We start from the raw sequence: 18672 nt of genomic DNA on the forward strand, positions 1-18672 counted from the left end.
GCTGTCTGAGCCCTCTCAAATATCCCAGCTTGCATTTTCCCAGAATAATTTAATGGCACACACTTCCTGATTGGGCCTCTTTGACTTTCTCGTTTTAAACTAGTTTACCTTACCCCAAAGCACCCCTATCCCAATCTCTCAATCTCCTAAAATTTAACTGTTCTCTTGTACAGAATGGTGCCTGAGCACTAAAACCCCCAAGAGAATTGCTCTTGTGAAAGGTCTGACTTGTATCAGAGACTTCAAGCCCCAAGTGGAAAGCACCATGCAAACCAACCAGTAAATCGCCAGACACAAAATGCTTTGTATACACAAATTGCACTGCATTGCAGTGTGCAGGGTACAAGTCCAAGCAGAATGTCCACCACATGCGTGGGCTTACCAGCTTCACAGAGGCTATAACACATTTAGCAGGGGCAGGAGGAGCTCTGTGCAAGAGAGTGGTATTTCATGTTCATCCCAGCCACTCTTTTGAATTGTTTTTCTTTTATTCTTTTGATTAGGCAAGCTAAAGCCGTCTTTGCAACCACGCTGCTGGCATTGAAAAAAAAAAAAAGCCACGTTATGGATCAGCAGCAGCAGTATTGTGCATTTATCTCCTGTGAGCACAGCAAACCATCTGAGAACAGTTTATGGAGCAGAAACTCCAAGTTAACCCTTCACTTGCTGTGGCATGCTATAGAGCCTGAAGTTTTGCTGTGTTGCAAACTTTGCTTCTTTTAATTATGCTCCTTGGGTTATTGGTACATTAAGGATAACTTAGATAAGGGGAGTAAAAAGTGTGAAAGTGTCTCTTGTGTGTTTGGCATGACCTTTATTTACCCTAGGAGGTGGGTGTGCCTCTTGGAGAAAGCTTTGCAGAGAAAGGACTGAGTGACTTGTGGGGCCTGAGTCCCAAGACCTCTGATGTCTCAAAAACCCTGGAAGAGGACCCAGTGTTACTGAACCACAAGCCCCGGCTGTGTTTGGATTGTGTTTTATACCTGGATGCTTGTTGGCACCGCCCGCATCTGGTGTCTTTGTAAGTGGCTAGATCCTTCATCAGAACTGAATGCTGCTGGAGTTCAACCAGAGTTTTCCTTATGTGTTTGTTGAAATGATTTCCCCTCTGGCTGACAAGAGAAGTAGGATGGAACTTACTGTATCTAGTAAGGTAACACACAGATGATCAGTGGTGTCAGGAGTCATGGTTTCACTTTAGGAGCCCGGGCAAATTATAAATGACCATCTGGGCCCGTTTTAGGCTGTGTAAAATGGGATAACCAGGTCCTGTGAGGTTGCCTAGCACAAAGTAGGTTCTTTATGAATGCTAGTATTACTTCCATCCATCTATATCTTCTTCCTCTCATTTTACCCATACTCTTACGACTAATGGGGAACATTGAGTGATGAGTAAATATTCCTTAAGGTCCCTTTCCACTTCTAACATAGACACCATCCATATCTCCCTCTTTGGTCTTTTGTATAGTCCTGCATTATTAATACCACATAAAGAGGAAGAGAACATGGGGTTCTGGGGTGGTACCTTCCTTCTCTCAGTGGACTCATCCTGATTAAGGACCAAAGTAAGAGTTACACCAAACTGCCTGTCTGTGAAACAGAGGGAGCAGAGGTAAGTATTCAGATGTGTTTGTGGGGGCTTTTCCATTTTCATTCAGGCTGAGCACTGAGAGGCAACTTCAGTACCTGGGTACTTAGGGGAACACCCAGGGCAAGGTGCAAGTCTGCCTGTCCTACTCAGGCAGCTGGAAGGAGGGAGGGAACCGGCTGGTTCATAGGCTGTCTTCCTCCTGGGAGTTAAAAGAGTTTTCACCCTAGGAACAATATCTCGAACTCGCTGTATCTCAGGGAATGACTCACGCACTGGAAACCGTGTAAACACAGGAGGAGGGACCTGGGTGCCCCAGCATGATTGAAGACCAGTCCTCCAGGCCAACTCTTGCATTCCATTGCTAAACATTAAAGTTCAAAGGGATGTGCTGAGCCATTTGCCAAAGACCTGGACACGAGGGGCTAAGCAGGACCTGGAGTCTCAGTAATGCTAGCACTGCTCCAGTCGTCTTAGCATTCTCTCAGGCTAACAGTAAGTGGCTGCGACGATGCCCACGCCCCTTTCACAACCCACCTCCCTTGATCTCATTATCACACTCTGAACCCTCTCTTGTCCTTTTTCTCGTTTCCCCGCCAGGGTCTCCCAGGGTCGCCTGGATGGAGTGATGCAGAATGCATCTACCCCGACACACCTATGTGTGCCTTGTGGTTAAGGAAGGCTGTGAGCACTGGAGCTCATCTAAGCCGAACTGTCCTGAGCAGAGACTGAGCTGGGGATGCTCGGGGGGGGGGGGGGGGGGGATTCTGCTCCAGGTCGAGGGGCACCAAGGCTCGGGCTAGGGGCGGAGCCTCGGGGTGGCGAGCGAGAGGGCGGGGCACGGTGCGGAGAAACGAGGGACCTGGGTAGAGAAGGCGGTCCTCCTGGCTAGTCTGGGACGAGCGGAGTGGCGGGAGGCACAGGCCCGGTGGGGACGCCGGGCACGGGCCGAGGACTGCGGGGGTGCGGCGGGAGCCGAGCAGGCAGCGTCACCAGAGGCGGAGGGGGCGGAGCCGTGATCGCAGCTGCCACCCGGCCGCCAGGCCCAGGCAGAAGACAGCCGCCCTCGGCCGGGCAAGCTCTCCTAGCAGACACGCTACAGACAATGCTCCGAGTCGCCCGGAGGGGCAGCGGACCGCTGGGCCCCCGACGGCGAGTCTTCGGGAGTGCAGTCCCGAGGTGAGCCCACCACGCTCTCTCCAGATCCTCCTGTTTTTTGTTTGGCGAACGTGGCGGCCCAGGGGTTTTCGCGGGGTCGCTGCAGTGGCCGGGCGGGCCAGCCCCTGCTGGCGTCCCTCGGGGTGACAGGCGACAGATCCGAGCGCAGGGAGAGTCGGACCGCGTGCGCCCCGTTGTGCCTTCCGTGAAGTGCAGGCGCCAAGCCGGGAAGGCTGGGGAGTCGGAGGGGTGTTTTCAATTCATTCGAGAAACGGTTGCTTTGAAACCGAGAAACTTTTCCTTGGAGTTCCGGGAAGGGGGAATCGATTGCTGTAACTGGTCTTGTTGGTCTGGCCACGCTGTTTTGTTTCTATGTGACTGCTTTACACCGTGAGTATTGTCAAAGGAGCTGAGGAGCAGAGGCTGTCTGGGCTGCTCCGACCAGAGCCGGAGGTGACGATTTAGAGGTTCAGATAAACCACCCCTAGGCTGCAGCGGAGATCCGAAGGACGGTGATGTCCCATTGCTGGACCTTGGTGACCACTCCATACCTGGAGGTGGCTCCCAACTTTTGCTTGTGCTGCACCCTCTCCAGCCGGGCGCACACACCCACATGAACCCACATGCACACGCTTGCACGCTTACACTTGGAAAACAGAATCTCCACTCGTGAGTCCTGGTAATGGGAATGGAGGAGGCTGGGCATTCCCAGCCCACAGCGCTCCCTCACTGTGTCTGTTCTCCCAGGTAAGGCTCTAGGATGGCTTTGAAAAGCCCATTGCAGAACCCAAAGGTCTAAGGGTGAGGAGTTTTGCAAGGATTCAGTCCAGAGTCAGGTTGCGAAGGTTGAACCGAACCGCTGCTCTCAACTCTCATTTACAGCTCCTGAAGACACTTGGCAGGAAGCCCCTGGGAAAGCAAGTGGGCTTTCCTGGGGTCCTTCCGAACTTTGCTCCCCTTACTGGTTCCAACTGTAGAGGCTGCAAGACCATATTCCTCCTGCAGAGTTAGATTGCTCAGCAACGGAGAATGCAGAAAATAAAATTATGTAAATATCGTCATTTACCCTCTGTGTCTAGCAGGGAAGATGTTGCCTAGACCACTCTGGCCAATGGAATATAATGCAATATAGATACTTTCCATACATCCTTTTTTGGATGTTGCATTAATTAATTTTTAAAATTTAAAACAATTAATGTTAATTTCTTTGTGAAAACAGAATTATTAAGATGAGAATGTTTCTTGAATTCTCACCAGGTTAAGGAATAAGCAAATTTGGATGCAAATATGAGGAGTATTTGGAGCCAAGATACTTAGTTTAATGGATCTGGCCACCCTGATTCTTCAGATTCTTTTTGAGATAGGGTGGGAGTGTATCTGACAGCTCAGCCTTGTAAATTGTAGCCGCAAACCTAGTGCAGAAGTTTGCAGAGGCAAAGCTATTTTATCATGACTTGGATCACAAAGAATGTGAGATCTTTTTCTAATCTTACACTGCATCCTCCCACTGAGAAATGGGAGAATTTGCATAATTCCAGGGGGCCCCACCTACCCTCAGAGGTAGGAATGTGAACCAGAAAGGTACCATTCCCAGGCTTTGGAGAGCTGGCACTGCCCAGGGCTCTCTGCTCCAGCTTTGTGAGTGTCACTTGCATGTTTCATCCTCTTTTCACTGAAAGCAAATAGGAGAGACAGTTCCAGGCACAGAAGTGCAAATCTAAAGAGTTCATTCTAGCTCTATAGACAAACTGGGGATTTCTGTTTGCAGCGACAGAGAAACCAGTTTTAACAGGACCCTGTGGGTCAATGATGGTGGGGAGCACAGGGTTTCCTTTGTTTCTTTTATTCTGTGACTGCCCCCTAAAATCCTTTGTGTTTCTGGCCAGTTGTATGGTCCATGTTTTTGGTCAGCCTGCAGAAAAATGTTAGAGTTGAGGAAGAGAGTAAAGGGAGTGCTCTCAAGGTAGCTTCTGGCAGGATAGTACAGTAATCAGGAGCCTACTGAACTCTCGGGGCTGCCAGAGGCAATGGCTACCAAGAAAAGGAGGGGGAATCTTAGAAAGTAGGTGTCTGGGTGTTCTGGATTGCCTACTGAAGAAGAGAGGAGATGCAGCCACCCAAACTGCTTCTGTGTGAATGTGTGGCAGCCTCTGGAGGAAGTGGTTGGATGCCAACCTCCTCAGCTTCCACAGCCTGACCAGGAAGCTGAGGAGCCCCAAGGAGCTGCTGTCCATGCTTTCTCCCCAAAGCCCACCGAGGGGCACTGGAGCCTTGTTTACAGTAGACATGGGCCTGAACGTGACTTTCCTGTGACCTGGCATGTCACACATCAGAGACTCTAGAATATCAAACTCTATTTCTCTGGAGACCAAAACATTTTCTTCTCCCACCCTCTCCTAACCCTGCTGCTGCACCCACCCCTTACAAACTTTAGCTGCAAGCCTATAGCTCTCTGGGACTTGTGCTTGTATAAAAGACATAATCTGGCCATGATTCCTCTGCTTGTTGAAAGCCTGTGACCTCTTCTGGAAGATTTGGCAGGAAGAACCTGCTATTTGGGTGTGTTGGGAGGAGAAGAGTCTAGTAGCTTCATTAAAGAAAGACCCTACAGTGAGGGTAGAAACATTCCCATTTCAGAGTGTTCATTTAGCTTAACGAGGAAGCCGTTTCCTCATTAACTGGCCGGAGTAGGGGTACATCTGGCTTCTATACTCATCTATGAGTGTGGGAGAATAGAGAAGGAGTGCTTCCCACAAAGAGTCTGGAATGATCTTTGGAGCTCCCAGTGATTGTATCTGGCTGGTCCTGTTGATTGTTTAGAGAGAATTAACCTCAGGCAGATTCCCACCAGAAGAGGTAGAGTATAACCGCAAGGGCAGCACTTTCCCTGTTTAAGGAGAATCTGTTCATCTCAGATTGGCCACAAGGTTTCCTGTTTAGAGTACTCAGCTCAAGGATGCCAACTCATCTTCAGTAAAGCAGCAAGCACATAATGGCAAGCTGCTTGGTACCCTGAACAAGGTGTGGGGAGGGGACGATCCAATCAGTTGGTTTGTTTTCCTAGCCCAGCAAACTTGGTTGGTATCGATGGCCAGATTCCAGCCTTTGCTGTAGTATCTGTACCTATAGAATGGGATTCACAGCTACCTTATAAAAATGCTATTTGGATTATCTGTGTGATGCCATAGCCCTTTGAGCTCTTCCTGAGGAGTGAATTTACTGAGGATTGTGGAAGCAATTGGGCTTTTATATTTATTTTCAGAACCAACGAGCTATTTTGACAAGGTGACATCTCTCCCCAGGGGTATTACAGGGAAAACCTATTGGGTAGATAACCTCTTCTTTCATATTTTGTCCAGTGTCTCTTAGGCCAGAACTGTCAAGTCAGGCATTTCTGTCTTCTGTTTCCAACTTGGCATGTAGCACCCTGCTTTGTTTACCTCAGCACAGATTTGAATGGTGTAAAGTAAGCAAGGGGCAGGACAGGATTCCCATGATTCCAAGACGCCTTTTTGGGACAGGTTAACACCACATCTCTTCCCCTCTTCAAAAACTTGTGAGAAGTATGGATAAGTTTCCATTTCAGAGTCCCTGACTGCTTCTGTTCTCATTTGGATTTTGTTCAAAACCTGCATGTTATTACCTATAAAACCTAGATTTTATTTGTGGTATTACTTTGTGGTTCTGGTTCTTGGGCTGTACAGGGTTACTCACTAAACCTGAAGCTCATTGATTGGCTAGACTTCCTGGCCATCAAGACCCTGGGATCTTCCTGTTTCCACCACTCAACTCTGGGATTATAGATGTATACTGTACCATCATGCCCAGCTTTGCAGTGGGTGCTGAGGATTGAACTCGGATCCTCACAATTGCACAGCAAGCATGTTACCTATTGAGCCCTCTTTGAAGTCCCTGGATGTCTCCTGTGTTGTCTATTTGAGAAAAGGGGCAATGCCTGTTTGTAGAGTTTTTAATAAATCTTCCTGGCTAAAGAATATCGAAGTTTGTGACAGCTGCGCACAGGCCCCAGAAAACAAGGACTAGTCCCTCTTGGCATCTTTACTCCTTTACTCTCTTCCTCATCTCCAGTCTTCTAGTAGTCTCTTATTGCTAATCACAAATCCTAATCTTCCAGGGAGCTGATCCAGAACCCATCTGTGCCTCCTCTAAGACCACATCAGAGAGCTGGGCCCAAGATGAACCCGCATCCTATTGGCTCACAGTGCTCCAGACCATTCCACTGAACCCGGAGAGCCCAAACATGTCTGCGTGCAGTGACTTTGTGGAGCACGTCTGGAAACCTGGATCCTGCAAGAACTGCTTCTGCTTACGGAGCGATCACCAGCTAACAGCTGGCCATCCCAAGGCTAGAGCAAGCAGCCTACCCACGGTAACTCGACTGCCTGCCAGGCCCGAGAACTGCCGCCTAGAAGATGAAGGCGTGAACGGCTTGTCCTACTCAAAGCCCACCATTGCTGTAAAACCTACCATGATGAGTTCCGAGACCTCCGACTTGTGGACTGAGGCCAGCCTGGGTCCTGAAGTGCCGAAGGTGAGGCTGACTAACCCAGCTGGTATTTTTACAGGGGCTATTCTGATTCTAACACATGCTGGCTGGCTGGCAGCCATGGAGGGCTATTGGAACAAGACTATTGCAAGCTGCCCTGAGCTTGCAGTCCCCCTGACAGCTGCTATTTGGCTATTGCCATCTACCTTTCTATTTCTTCCTTTAGACTAATGTCTGTTAGTCCTGTACCGCAGGATACTCTCCTGATTTGGAGACTTATCAAAGGGAAATTGAAAACAAAGAAAAACAAAAGCTTGGAATTACTGGGTGTAACTTTAGGTATTTACAGAAGCAGCAGCCGTTGCACAGTGACTGCCATGCCCTCAGCACCCCTCCACAATGAGCTTCTGCAACCCTCAGCTCATGCCCAGTGTCATTTCATCTCTCTCTCCACCCACTTCCCTTCCCTGTGCACTGCAGAGGAAACTGTAAGCACGTATATTTAAATGATAAAGCCTGAGAACATAGAGCCACGATGCACAGTCACATCTAAAATATCAGCAAAACAGTTCCTTGTAATTATTTAGTACTCAGACATTGTTCATGCTTGTAGCTTTTCTTTTTAATTTATATGTGTATGTATGGGTGCATGTGTGTGGGGTGTGTGTATGCGTGTAACTGTGAGTGTGCCTGAGGTCCACTAGGGTTTCTTCCTCAGTTTCTCTCTGCCTTTTTTTTCATTTGTTTGCTTATTTTTTAAAGATTTATTTATTTTTATTTCATGTACGTGAATAGTTTGCTGGCATATGTGTATACCACATGCACGCCTGGTGCCTGAAAAGGCCAGGAAAAGCTTTCAGATCTCCTGGAACTGAAATTGCAGTTGTTGTTGTTGTTGCTGTTGTTGTTGGCTACCACATGGGTGCTGAAAACTACCAAACCTAGGTCCTCTGGAAGAGCAGCAAGTACTCCAAACCTCTGGATTCTCACTCTTGCTGCTCCCTCTACCTTGTTTTTGAGGAGTTCAATGTTTCTCAGCTAGATTGACCGGTCAATGAGTCCCACAGCATCTGCCTGTCTCTGCCCGCTCCCCCAGCACTGGGTTACAGATTTATAACACCACACCCAGCCTCCCAGGAGACTTCTGGGTTTCTGTACTCAGAGTGCATCCTTGCATAGCATTGAGCCACCTCCCAGGCCCTCACATTTCCAGTTTTGAAGTAGAGGTTTAGTGAGCTCTATCTAGAATCACTAAGCATTATATCGCTAGAGGTTAGAGCTTTCTTTGCCTCCTGAAACAAACCCTTAGAAAGATGTAATTGTGGTGAGGGTGTGTGGGCCAGGGCTACTGGAGGCTGCTGTCTGTGGACGTGTCTCTGAGACCATATGCCGAGGACGTTCTAAGAACTCTAGTCTCGCAGTGACCTCTTCTAGTGTCCTGGATTTCCTCAACCCATGTGGTACAAGAATCAGGAAGGGTGTGTGAGTGTATGTGAAAACAAAGGTCAGCTTTAAATCTAGAGAGGTTTGTGTGAAGAGAGGCATTTCCTGTGGTGGCAGAAAGCTCCATGTCCTTTTATGAGCTGCTCCATTTTCCCTGAGCTGGCTACACCCAATTCACCCAGCAAGTCTTGGCACCTTCAACTTTCACCCATATAATCCAGTGACTCTGTATTCAGAATCCCCTGGGTAAGGAGCCCCATGCAAGCCCTGCTTTGAAGCTATCTGCACAAATGGGCGTGGGTAAGAAGGGAAGGAAAAGGGACAGTAACTTTGTTGACAGGAATGATCAGGTCACATCTTCGTCTTGTTACCCAACTAGTCCAGCCACTGAAGCAGATGGGATCAGAGCTCAGGACTGTAAAATGGCAGAAAGGGCAGTGGTGTGGCATGGCTCAAAAGAAAGTCTGTCAAAATGCCAGGAAGCCTGGACGCAGCTCAGAAACCATCCCTTTGCCTCCTGGTCTACACCTACTTCTCATATGAAGTGCTTTTTAAAATCATTCAGGAGCTGGGTGGTGGTGGCACACATCCTTAATCCCATGGCTTGGGAAGCAGAGGTAGGCAATCTCTGAATTTCAGGACAGCCTGGTCTATAGAGCAAGTTCCAGGATAGCCAGAGCTGTTAAATAGAGAAACTCTATCTGAAAAAAACAAAAAAAGCAATCAAACAAACAAAATCATACAGGGGGTCTGGAAAGATGGCTGCTCTTCCAAAGGACCCAGGTTTGATTTCCAGCACCTGTATGTACACTCACAAAAGTCTATGACTCCAATTCCAGGAAATCTGATGCCCTCTTCTGGTCCCTTGGGCACCAGGCACTCACTTGTGGTGCTCACACATACATGCAGCCAAATACCCATACACACAGAATAGCAAAGTACTTTTTTAAAGAAAGGGAAGAAATCATTGTGGCTCGTTTCTTCAGGAATGTGCCATAGCTGGGTTATCCAGTGACCATCAGCAGAAGGGAAGATTAAACAAAATTTCAAACACTTTTCAATCCAGTGGAATTCTTTCTCTCAGCCATTGTCAATTTTTACTCTTTCAGTTTTTGGTTTGGTCTTTTTTACCAAGCAGACATAAGCCCAAAGCATTACAACCCCTGGGTGGGATGCGTAGCTCAGTATCTAGAAAGACGAATGGCTCACTGGGTACCCTAATCATGACTGTCATGCCACCGGGTAGATCGGTGGGCATGGGCATTGCTTGTCCATGATCCTAGCATGGATCTGCATGCTGTCTGAGACAGGTAACAGTGTTATTGCTTGCTTTTCACTTTTTTCTCTCTTCTCCCTCCTCTGACAAAAGGATAATACATGTTTTTTAACCCTGGGGCTGTGTAGGTGAGCTGGAGAAGAGCCCCAGGCAAGTCCCCATTCCAGAAACAAGAGGATGGGCCAATAGTTTACCTAGGCAGTTTCCGAGGAATGCAGAAGCCTTCAGGCGCCCTTGCCTGCGCAGATGGCAACTCTTGTTGTCCCTCAGCCTACACCATGGTTGGACTGCACAACCTAGACGCCCGAGTGGACAGGAACACTGCCTTTCAACCCGTGAGCTTCCAGGAAGAGAAGGCTGGGAGGGAAGAGCTACCCTCAGCTCAGGAGAGCTTCCGTCAGAGGCTTGCTGCCTTTGCAGGGATGACATCCAGCTGCCCCAAGGGCCCCAGGCCCTGCCCTTCTCCACAGCCCCCCAGGGAGTCCCTCCCCTCAGAGGATGACAGTGACCAAAGGTGCTCACCCTCTGGAGACAGCGAAGGTGGAGAGTACTGCTCCATTCTGGACTGTTGTCCAGAATCCAAGGATGCTGTGCATAGCACGGAGGGCTCTGGCAGACGTGGAGGGGACTGCTCTCCCATGTGCTGTGAGCAGGGGACATGTGTGAGACCAGCAGAAGAGGAAAAGCGTCTTTTGAACTTTCCCAGAGAGTGTTGTGGCCAGGGATCCCCAGCGAATCCTCCCCGTCTGGGCCCCAAGAAGCCATCCCTTAACTCAGAGGCTGCCAGCTCTTCAGACGGCCTGTCCTGTGGCAGTGGCAGCAGCCGTACCAGCAGTCCCTTTTCTCCCCACCTTGAGAATGACCGCTGCTCTCTTGTGAAGGAGCCAGGCCTGGGGAAGCAGCAGGACTCTGGTTGCCATGTAATCCCCTCTGGCAAATGTGTGGGTCAAGCTGGGGAGCTCCAGCCCCCAGCCCTTCCTAGGGAGGCTGTGCAGCCTGAACCCATCTATGCTGAAAGTACCAAGAGGAAGAAGGCCGTGCCCGTGCCTTCAAGGACCGAGACTAAGGCTGAGCAGGTACCCTCTGGCCACAGTCAGGGCCAAGTATGGACAGGTGACACCTGGGCTCAGAAGACATCCTCTGGCTGGAGCCAGGACAGGGAAGGCACAAATGTGGCTCCTCAGGTGGCAACCACCATTACTGTCATTGCTGCCCACCCAGAAGAGGACCATAGGACTATCTACCTGAGCAGCCCTGACTCTGCTGTGGGGGTGCAGTGGCCACATGGGCCTTCGAACCAGAATGTACAGGCTGGTGAAGAGGAACCATTGGGTATGCAGGGGCTAAGCTCAAGGGAGAGCCATCCACATAATGTGACTGAAAACACGCCCAAAGAGAAGCCCGCCATTCCTCCTAAGCTATCCAAAAGTAGTCCGGGAGGGTCCCCAGCATCACCCACAGCCTCTCCTCTGGCTGACCACAGCGATGGGAACACTGGTGGCAGCTGTTCTGGACCCCAGCTTCTGTCTAGAGTTCCTACTAGCCGAACTTCCTCCTGCCAGACCAATGGTGTTGCTGCCGGGGACCCTGCCAAGTGTCCCCCACCAGCTACCCCTTCTTCAGCCTTGGATCAGAGACGGCCAAGATACCAGACTGGTGCTTGGAGCCGCCAGTGTCGGATAGAGGAAGAAAAGGAGGTAGGGCAGGAATTGTTGAGCCAAAGTTGGGGAAGAGAAGTGGAAAATGGTACCACAGACCATTCAAACTCCTCTACGTGGCACCGGCTCCGTCCCACCGATGGCTCCTCTGGGCAGAACAGCAAAGCTAGCTCTGGGATGAGCAAATCGGCTTCCTTTGCCTTCGAGTTCCCCAAGGACAGAGGCAGGATGGACGCGTTCTCACCACCTCCCCCTCCTCCAAAGTCAAGGTGAGTAGCACTGGCTGTTTGTGAAGAATCATAAGAAAAAAGCACCAGTCTGTAGGGCCTTTCCTAAAAACCTTTGCTTTTGCTGCCTCTCTGGAAAGCCTAAGGCCTATCCTGGAGTGCTGGATGCTAGGCACCAGTGTCTGCCTGAAGGCCATTGTGCATTATGTAAATTTTCCAGAGCCCCAGCTCAGCATCGGGAAAGCAGGAACTCTTGCTTGGTGTGTGTGCTCTGCAAACAAGCCCAAAGCCACGTGTGGACTGGCTGTTTGTAATGAATCTTACAAAGCAAAGAAGCAAGGGTGGGAGTTGTGGGAGGGGTTACTGTTGGGGTACAATTCAGTGGCATAGCACTAGTAGCAGATGTAAGGCTGTGCCTTTTTGATCTCTAGCACTGTTTTTAAAAAAAGCACTTGGGGCTGTAGTGTGGGCAAGCTCAGGGATATAACCCATGTTTAGCCCAAGTGAGGCCTGGGGTTGGATCCCCAACATCACAAAACAAGCAAAACAACACTACCAAGTTGTTGTTATTTTTGTCACTTTTTCTTTTTAATCTATCCCCTCCTCTGATCAATAAGAATCTTCCACAGTGTTTTCTTGAAAAGCTTTGGAACAGTCACCTGTTACAACATGGAAAAGAGGGCTTGGGGTGGGGGGAGGCGGGGTCACACTATAGGAATTAGGTAGATAAAGCCAAGAATGTTCACAATAAACTAGTACTGCTGTCTGAGGCCTTAGGGAACTTTTTTTCTTTCTTTTAAGGAAGCTTTGCACATGGTTAAGCACCTCTGATGTGGGTTTTTCAAGGGGGAAAAAAAAGTACAGTTTGGGGTCAGCATGCTGAACGAAGCTCACAGCTTTTGCCACCTTCTTGCTATTCTGCTGCTAGTTCAACTTGCCTTTCAAAAGCTTCAGGGAAATGTCTTTTCTAAGCTATTGAACTGTGAACAGAATTTAAATTCTGGGGAATCTTTTTTTTTTTTTTTTGACGCCGTTTTGGTGAAAGCAAAACTGATTTTGATCGAGAAAGGAGCAACCTGCCGTTACAAAAGTCAGGCTTTCCAAATGGTCTCTTTATCTAGACCTGTGGCTTCCCGTGTTCTGTTCGAGCAGCAACCTCTGGGTTGCTTTCACAAGCAAGGGGATTGACCACAGAGAGAAGCCGCTGTGACATTTGGCTTTGAACATCAAGGTGTTTTAGGCTGTGATGTGATCTAACACAGGCTTGCTCTCATGACCACTGCTCTGTTCTGGTATTCCATTGGCTACCCACCACACAATACTGACACCTTCTAGGGTCTTGGGTGATTGTAGACTCAGTCAGGTTCCCTCAGCTACAGTTTCATTTCCCTGAAGGAATGAATGGTTCAGTAGCCGAGTTCGAATTGCAGCAAGGATTCTTTTTTTCAGACGTGAGACATAATAACTCATTTAATTCTTAGAATGGACTCCCAAGAGATGAATTAGCAGCCACAGTCCACAGATCACAAAATGGATTGATAGCTGAAGAAATCTGTCCCTGGCAGCCTCGCCACAGCTTGTAGCTCAGCTCCCAACCTTATAGCACACATCCAGGCATACAGCAAAAGAGCAGGGTGTGAGGACGGACCACCAAAGTTGTGCCTGTGTGCACCAGATTCAATATCACAAAGCCAACCCATGCTGTCTCACGGTTATCGGTTGAACAAGCCGCATACTGTCTCCCAGAGTTTCCAAAACACTAAACTGTTGTCTACCCTAACCCTAACCCCATTATAGAAATGAAATGAACAGGGTTTACCCAGGAGGTTAGCTGTTACTAAGGTGAAAGGTGCCACAGGGTGTCAAGTGTGACAGTGGCACCCCTATCTTGTAGGGAGCAGCCTGACCCAGTCCTGGGAATACCAGCCAAGTCTTAGAAAAGTAACTAAAACTTCTCACTTAAGAGTCTTGGTACTCAGAGGGGGTTTGAATTAGCATCTAGGGTGAAATGAGAAATTCTAGGTCCAATATGCTAGGACAAAAACCTGTGGATTATATGTGGCTCAAATGAGGTAAGGACCTCAGGTGTTCTGGGTTCCATTTCCTCAAGAACAAACAAACAAAAAATTCAAAACCATGGCATCAATTTAGAGTAAGTCAAACTAGTCCATGTGAGCAAGCAAGCATTCTCATTTTTCTTGTGTTGCTGGCATTGTCTTCTCAATCTTTACATCTCTCCTGAGAGCAGGCTTGGGACTATAAACTGACTGTGAATTCTGGAACTCACTATGCATTAAATTCTTTTAAGAGTGCAAAGGACCCCAAAGTATTCTCATCTCCGAAGTCAAGCTGTAGGCAAGTGATAACCTTAGGGGCCACACAGCCCCAGATGAATCAATTCCAATCATGGGGCACATCGGTAATTAGGGAAGATGATATCAGTTTTCCAGGATGGAAATTGTGGAACATCTTCAGGCAACATGGAAGTTTAATCCAATTTCCATGCATAGGGCCAGGCTTTGTTTCTAGTGATCAGCCTCGTTGTGTGTGTTGTGTCTGCTTAGCACCTAGACAGAGGTTCACCTGCTTCCCGACCCCTCCCTTGAGGGGAATGGCTTGGCTTTCTTCTGTCCTATATTGAGTGTTAAGTGAGTAGCTTATCTATATGTTTGAGATATTTAACCTCCTGCTGTAATGTTTTGCAAGATGGACTCTCTAAGCCTATTTAATGTGCCTTTCTTGGCCAAGTCTGGACTCTTTACTGACTGCTGCCAAGGCAATTGCCTGCACCCACACTGTTTAGAATGATGGACCTTGCCAGGTTTCTGGGTCACCTTGTCCCTTGTTCAGGGCAGGATTTTAAGATAAGGATTGACAAGTACTGTTGGTTGTTGGCTAGGAAATAAACAATCCAACAAACAAACAAAACTGCAGGCAAGAAGTGTGGGCTGTGCGTGCATGCATGCACACTTCATCTTTGAGACTTGAGGCAGTTAAGGGAGAGCAGCAGCACCTGGGCAAACAATTAAGATGCCCAAGAATCCAATTTCTTTCTGCCTTTTGTTTCTGGGCAGATGCAAATCTAGTTTGACATGACTTAACGACTTTTGAGAGACAAGGTCAGCAGAAGGCTATTTGTCTGGTTAGGACCAGCAGGCAGGCCGTTCACAAAGAGACCCAAATTAGAAGCAAAGGCCAGGGCTCAGAAGTGGACTTGATGGTGGAGTAGGAGAACAGTTGGGCTTATGTTTCTGCATGGTCTGCATCCAGGTAAGGCTAATCCAGAGAAAAGTTTCCCACGGAAGTAGGAGGTATTTTTTGCTTTTATGTCACCAATTTTCTGTTTAATCCACTCCATGGAACATTTTCTTTCTCTTTTTGGGAAGCTAGGGAGCGATGCTGTTCCTTGTTCAGTTCCCTCCCGTGTGAGAGGGACAACGCTAACAGTAGAGTTCTTTCCTGTCCACAAAGGCAGCCACTTTTCTAGCAGGAGATCTGACACATCTTCATTGTGTGGTCTCTCCCGAAACATGGCCACACAGCATGACCTCAAGGATAGAAAGGCCGTGAGCAAGATGGCTGTTTGTCCTCAGCCTCCATATCCAGTTTGATTAAAGCTTGTAACACTTTATTTCAGCCCCACTTCGTGCTGTAGTAAATTATAGGTGGTGACACCAATGCCTAGCAAGACTTCATGGGCTCATCTGGGTGGCAATTTGAAAACTCAGTTTGTATTAGGAAGCACTGTGTGGGATGCTGCCTTTTCCGGGCTGCAGCTGGAACCAGCCGACTAGCCCATGGTTTGTACTTGGGGGTGGGGGGTGTAGATAAAGAAGGGCTAGCTAAAGAAGTTAAGATACAAGATGGAGACACAGGAGAGCCATTCATTCCATACTGAATTCTATGTAGTCCCAGCTACTCGGTGGCTGAGACAGAAGGATCACTTGAATCCAGGACATCTGGGCTGTAGTACCGAGCTGGTGATTGCACTAAGTTCTAGGCATCAATATGGTGACATCCCAGGAGCGGGGATCATCAGGTTGCCTAAGAAGGGATGAACTGGCCCAGGTCAGAAATGGAGCAAGTCAAAACTCCCATGGAGCAAGTCAAAACTCCCATGCTGAGAACGCTCTCTAACTATGTGTAGCCTCTCTGGCCATATTTAAATTAGAGGTGGAATTGTGTCAGGGAGAATGCATACTGTGCATATTCTGTGGGAGAAACTCCACCCTCCACACACAGTTTAGCAAATGGAACATGGCACATATGTCAACAGTGAGGTTTATAATCCTCTATGCCATAAGCAAGCCAGCAGTTGGCCCCTTCCCATGAGCTTGTGGACAGAATCTGGAAACGGGGAAGGAGGAAGTATTTAAATTAACCCCTGTCCTCTTGGTTCATAATTTTTTAAACAATTTCTGACTTGATGCATATATATCCAATATCTTTAAAGAACTTCTATGCAATTTTGAGTGCATGTTCTTGACTATGCCTACAAGTTAGATAATCTTTAAACCATTGGACCTGCTTTTTATTGGGCTTTGTGCAAGATGCCAAGAGTCCAGCCACAGCGTTTTTTCCTCTTAGGGTCTCTATAGGGTTTTCTCTCTTGGGTTCTGAGGGTGTCATCAGTGTGAATTAAATGAGCAGGTGTGCAGTCTGACCACTGAAGGCCCACCCCTGCTGTGACTTCCTTTGATGAGGCTGTTTTCATAGATCAGGATTTTCACCACAGCTTGAGCTCTGTTCAGCAACAGAATCATGGACTCAGTGCAGCATGCAGGACTCACTGAGTGACAGCCCTCTGTCTCACACCCTGATGATGTCACTCTCCACAAAAGCACCTCACTCCTTCCTTGACACAAAGCAGGTGCTCCAGAGATGTTGGCAAGAGACCAATAGCTTGGACTATGAAGTGTCCTGAACCCAGGTTTCTTGGAACCCTGTGCTCTGTGCATGCCTCACTTTGGGAGGGTTGTACAGTTTGCCTTGCATTGCACTAAAGCTTGACCTGTGTTTTCAGCTACTCAGGAGCTGAAAGTCCAGAGAGTGCATGAGTTATGTTTCATGTGTTCCTGCTGAGCATTTCCATCATACCCTTTAGCACAGAGCCAGCCATAGAGCAGATATTCAGTGCAGAATCAGTTTTTTAATAAAAGTTTCTGTGGACTGGAGAGATGGCTCAGTAGTTAAGAGTGTTTACTGCTCTTGGGAAAGACCCAGGTTCAGATCCCAGCACCCATTCCAGTTACAGAGGATCCCACACTCTCTTCTGACCTCCACTGGGAAGCTGTACATAACACACTCAGGCCCACATAGATACACATAAAATTAAATAAATAAACATTAAAATTTTATTGCTGTGTGATATGTGTGGGCATATGTGCCATGCTGTGTGTCTAAAGGCCAGAGAACAATGTTGTGCAGCCAGTTTCACCTTTGTGAGGGTTCTGGGGATCAAACTCAGGTCAACCAGGCCTGCACAAATGCCCTTACCTGCTGAGCCATCTTGCTAGCCCAGAATTTTTAATTTTTAAGAAGGCCACAGCACACTATGGATTAAACAACTTTTCACCTGACTGGCATCACCCATTGCAACTCCATGGCTGTCCCTGCTCAATAGAACTTTGCCACCTTGAGTTCAATAGGCTGAGGTTAGTAATTGCTCCTGCTTCAAGGTGGGCAAACATGGTGGGGCACAATACATTCTTTCATGGATTAATCCCTTCCCGGTGATTGTCCATTTTAGTCTTGCAAGTGGCCTCTCCTACTTACCTTTGCTGTTTGTTTGTTTGTTTTAAGCAGAGCCAGGTGTGTGGAGCCAGTTCCCCCTTGCCACAAGAATGTTCCTCTCAGGAGGTACTCGTCTAGAACCATTTTCTTCAACAGTGAATTACAAGAATACAAGAATTACAAGAGGCTGCTTCCCTGAGCATGACTTTTATGTCCTTTTTGAGGGAGGTTAGGAAACACAGATTAATGTCTCTGTGTGACAGAGACCTCTCAGTCTGCATCTAGTAACCAAAGGGACTTGGTTGCTGGGATCTCCTGACTGCTTTGGGAGCATGGGAGTAACCAGCTGGTAGGCAGCTTTCTCTGTTGGTGCACCACGGGTACACATGTGAGTGCACATGCTCGCTCACACACACACACACACACACACACACACAGAGAGAGAAAGAGATATGAAAAAGTATGGCAATAGCAATAAAGAGAAATGAAATTAAGAAATAGCAAGCTTGCCATGCACCAGATTTATACACCAGATATTACCAAATTTTGGCAAAGAATAGACTAAAGCTATCTATGTCCTACTGGTAAAAGTTGAGGCTGAAGTGATTTTTATTTTCATAATAATATGGTAATGTCTCATAAAACTATTAGGATACACCACAGCCACACAATCTCCATTCTTGAGAAATGCACAGAGGGGTCAATAAAAGGACATATACAAGGAAAGCCATTGCATTATTGCTGACAGTAGCAGGAAGTTTGAACAATCGCAGATACTCATCTGTAGAGAAACAGGTACGAGAAAGGTCACTGAGTATGAAATGGGACTGCTCAGACTGAAAGCCAAAAGCAGTGAACTAAAAATGTGTGCAAAACCCTAGATGGACCTCAGATTGGAGTGAAATTATTGAAGGATCAAGGACACATTGCAGAACACAGTTAATATAAAATAATGCAGACACAAAGTAACAGTGTAACATGCCATATCTATGGGCTGTGGGGAGGTTTCTGGCAAGTGAACCCAGAATCTGGTACATGCTAGACAAGTACTCAACCACTGAGCTACACACCAAAGCCTTTCT

At 47.8% G+C, this 18672-nt stretch overlaps 1 protein-coding gene across 2 annotated transcripts in view; it reads left to right on the top strand.

Annotated features, from left to right (window-relative positions):
- The first annotated feature begins 2475 nt into the window (after positions 1-2475).
- The window catches only part of Prag1 (PEAK1 related, kinase-activating pseudokinase 1), a 47421-nt gene continuing 31224 nt past the window's right edge, over positions 2476-18672 (top strand). The window contains exons 1-3 of one of the 2 annotated variants that reach the window (XM_051182276.1): positions 2476-2767; positions 6882-7298; positions 10101-11899. In XM_051182276.1, coding sequence (XP_051038233.1) covers positions 7008-7298; positions 10101-11899 — 2090 coding nt within the window. In that variant the 5' untranslated portion in view covers positions 2476-2767; positions 6882-7007. Of the gene's footprint in view, positions 2768-3352; positions 3494-6881; positions 7299-10100; positions 11900-18672 lie in introns of those variants that run through there. The other variant, XM_051182277.1, reaches the window with a different exon arrangement.

This window comes from Phodopus roborovskii, unplaced genomic scaffold (genome assembly GCF_943737965.1).
Source record: "Phodopus roborovskii unplaced genomic scaffold, PHOROB, whole genome shotgun sequence".
Classification (NCBI taxonomy): domain Eukaryota; kingdom Metazoa; phylum Chordata; class Mammalia; order Rodentia; family Cricetidae; genus Phodopus; species Phodopus roborovskii.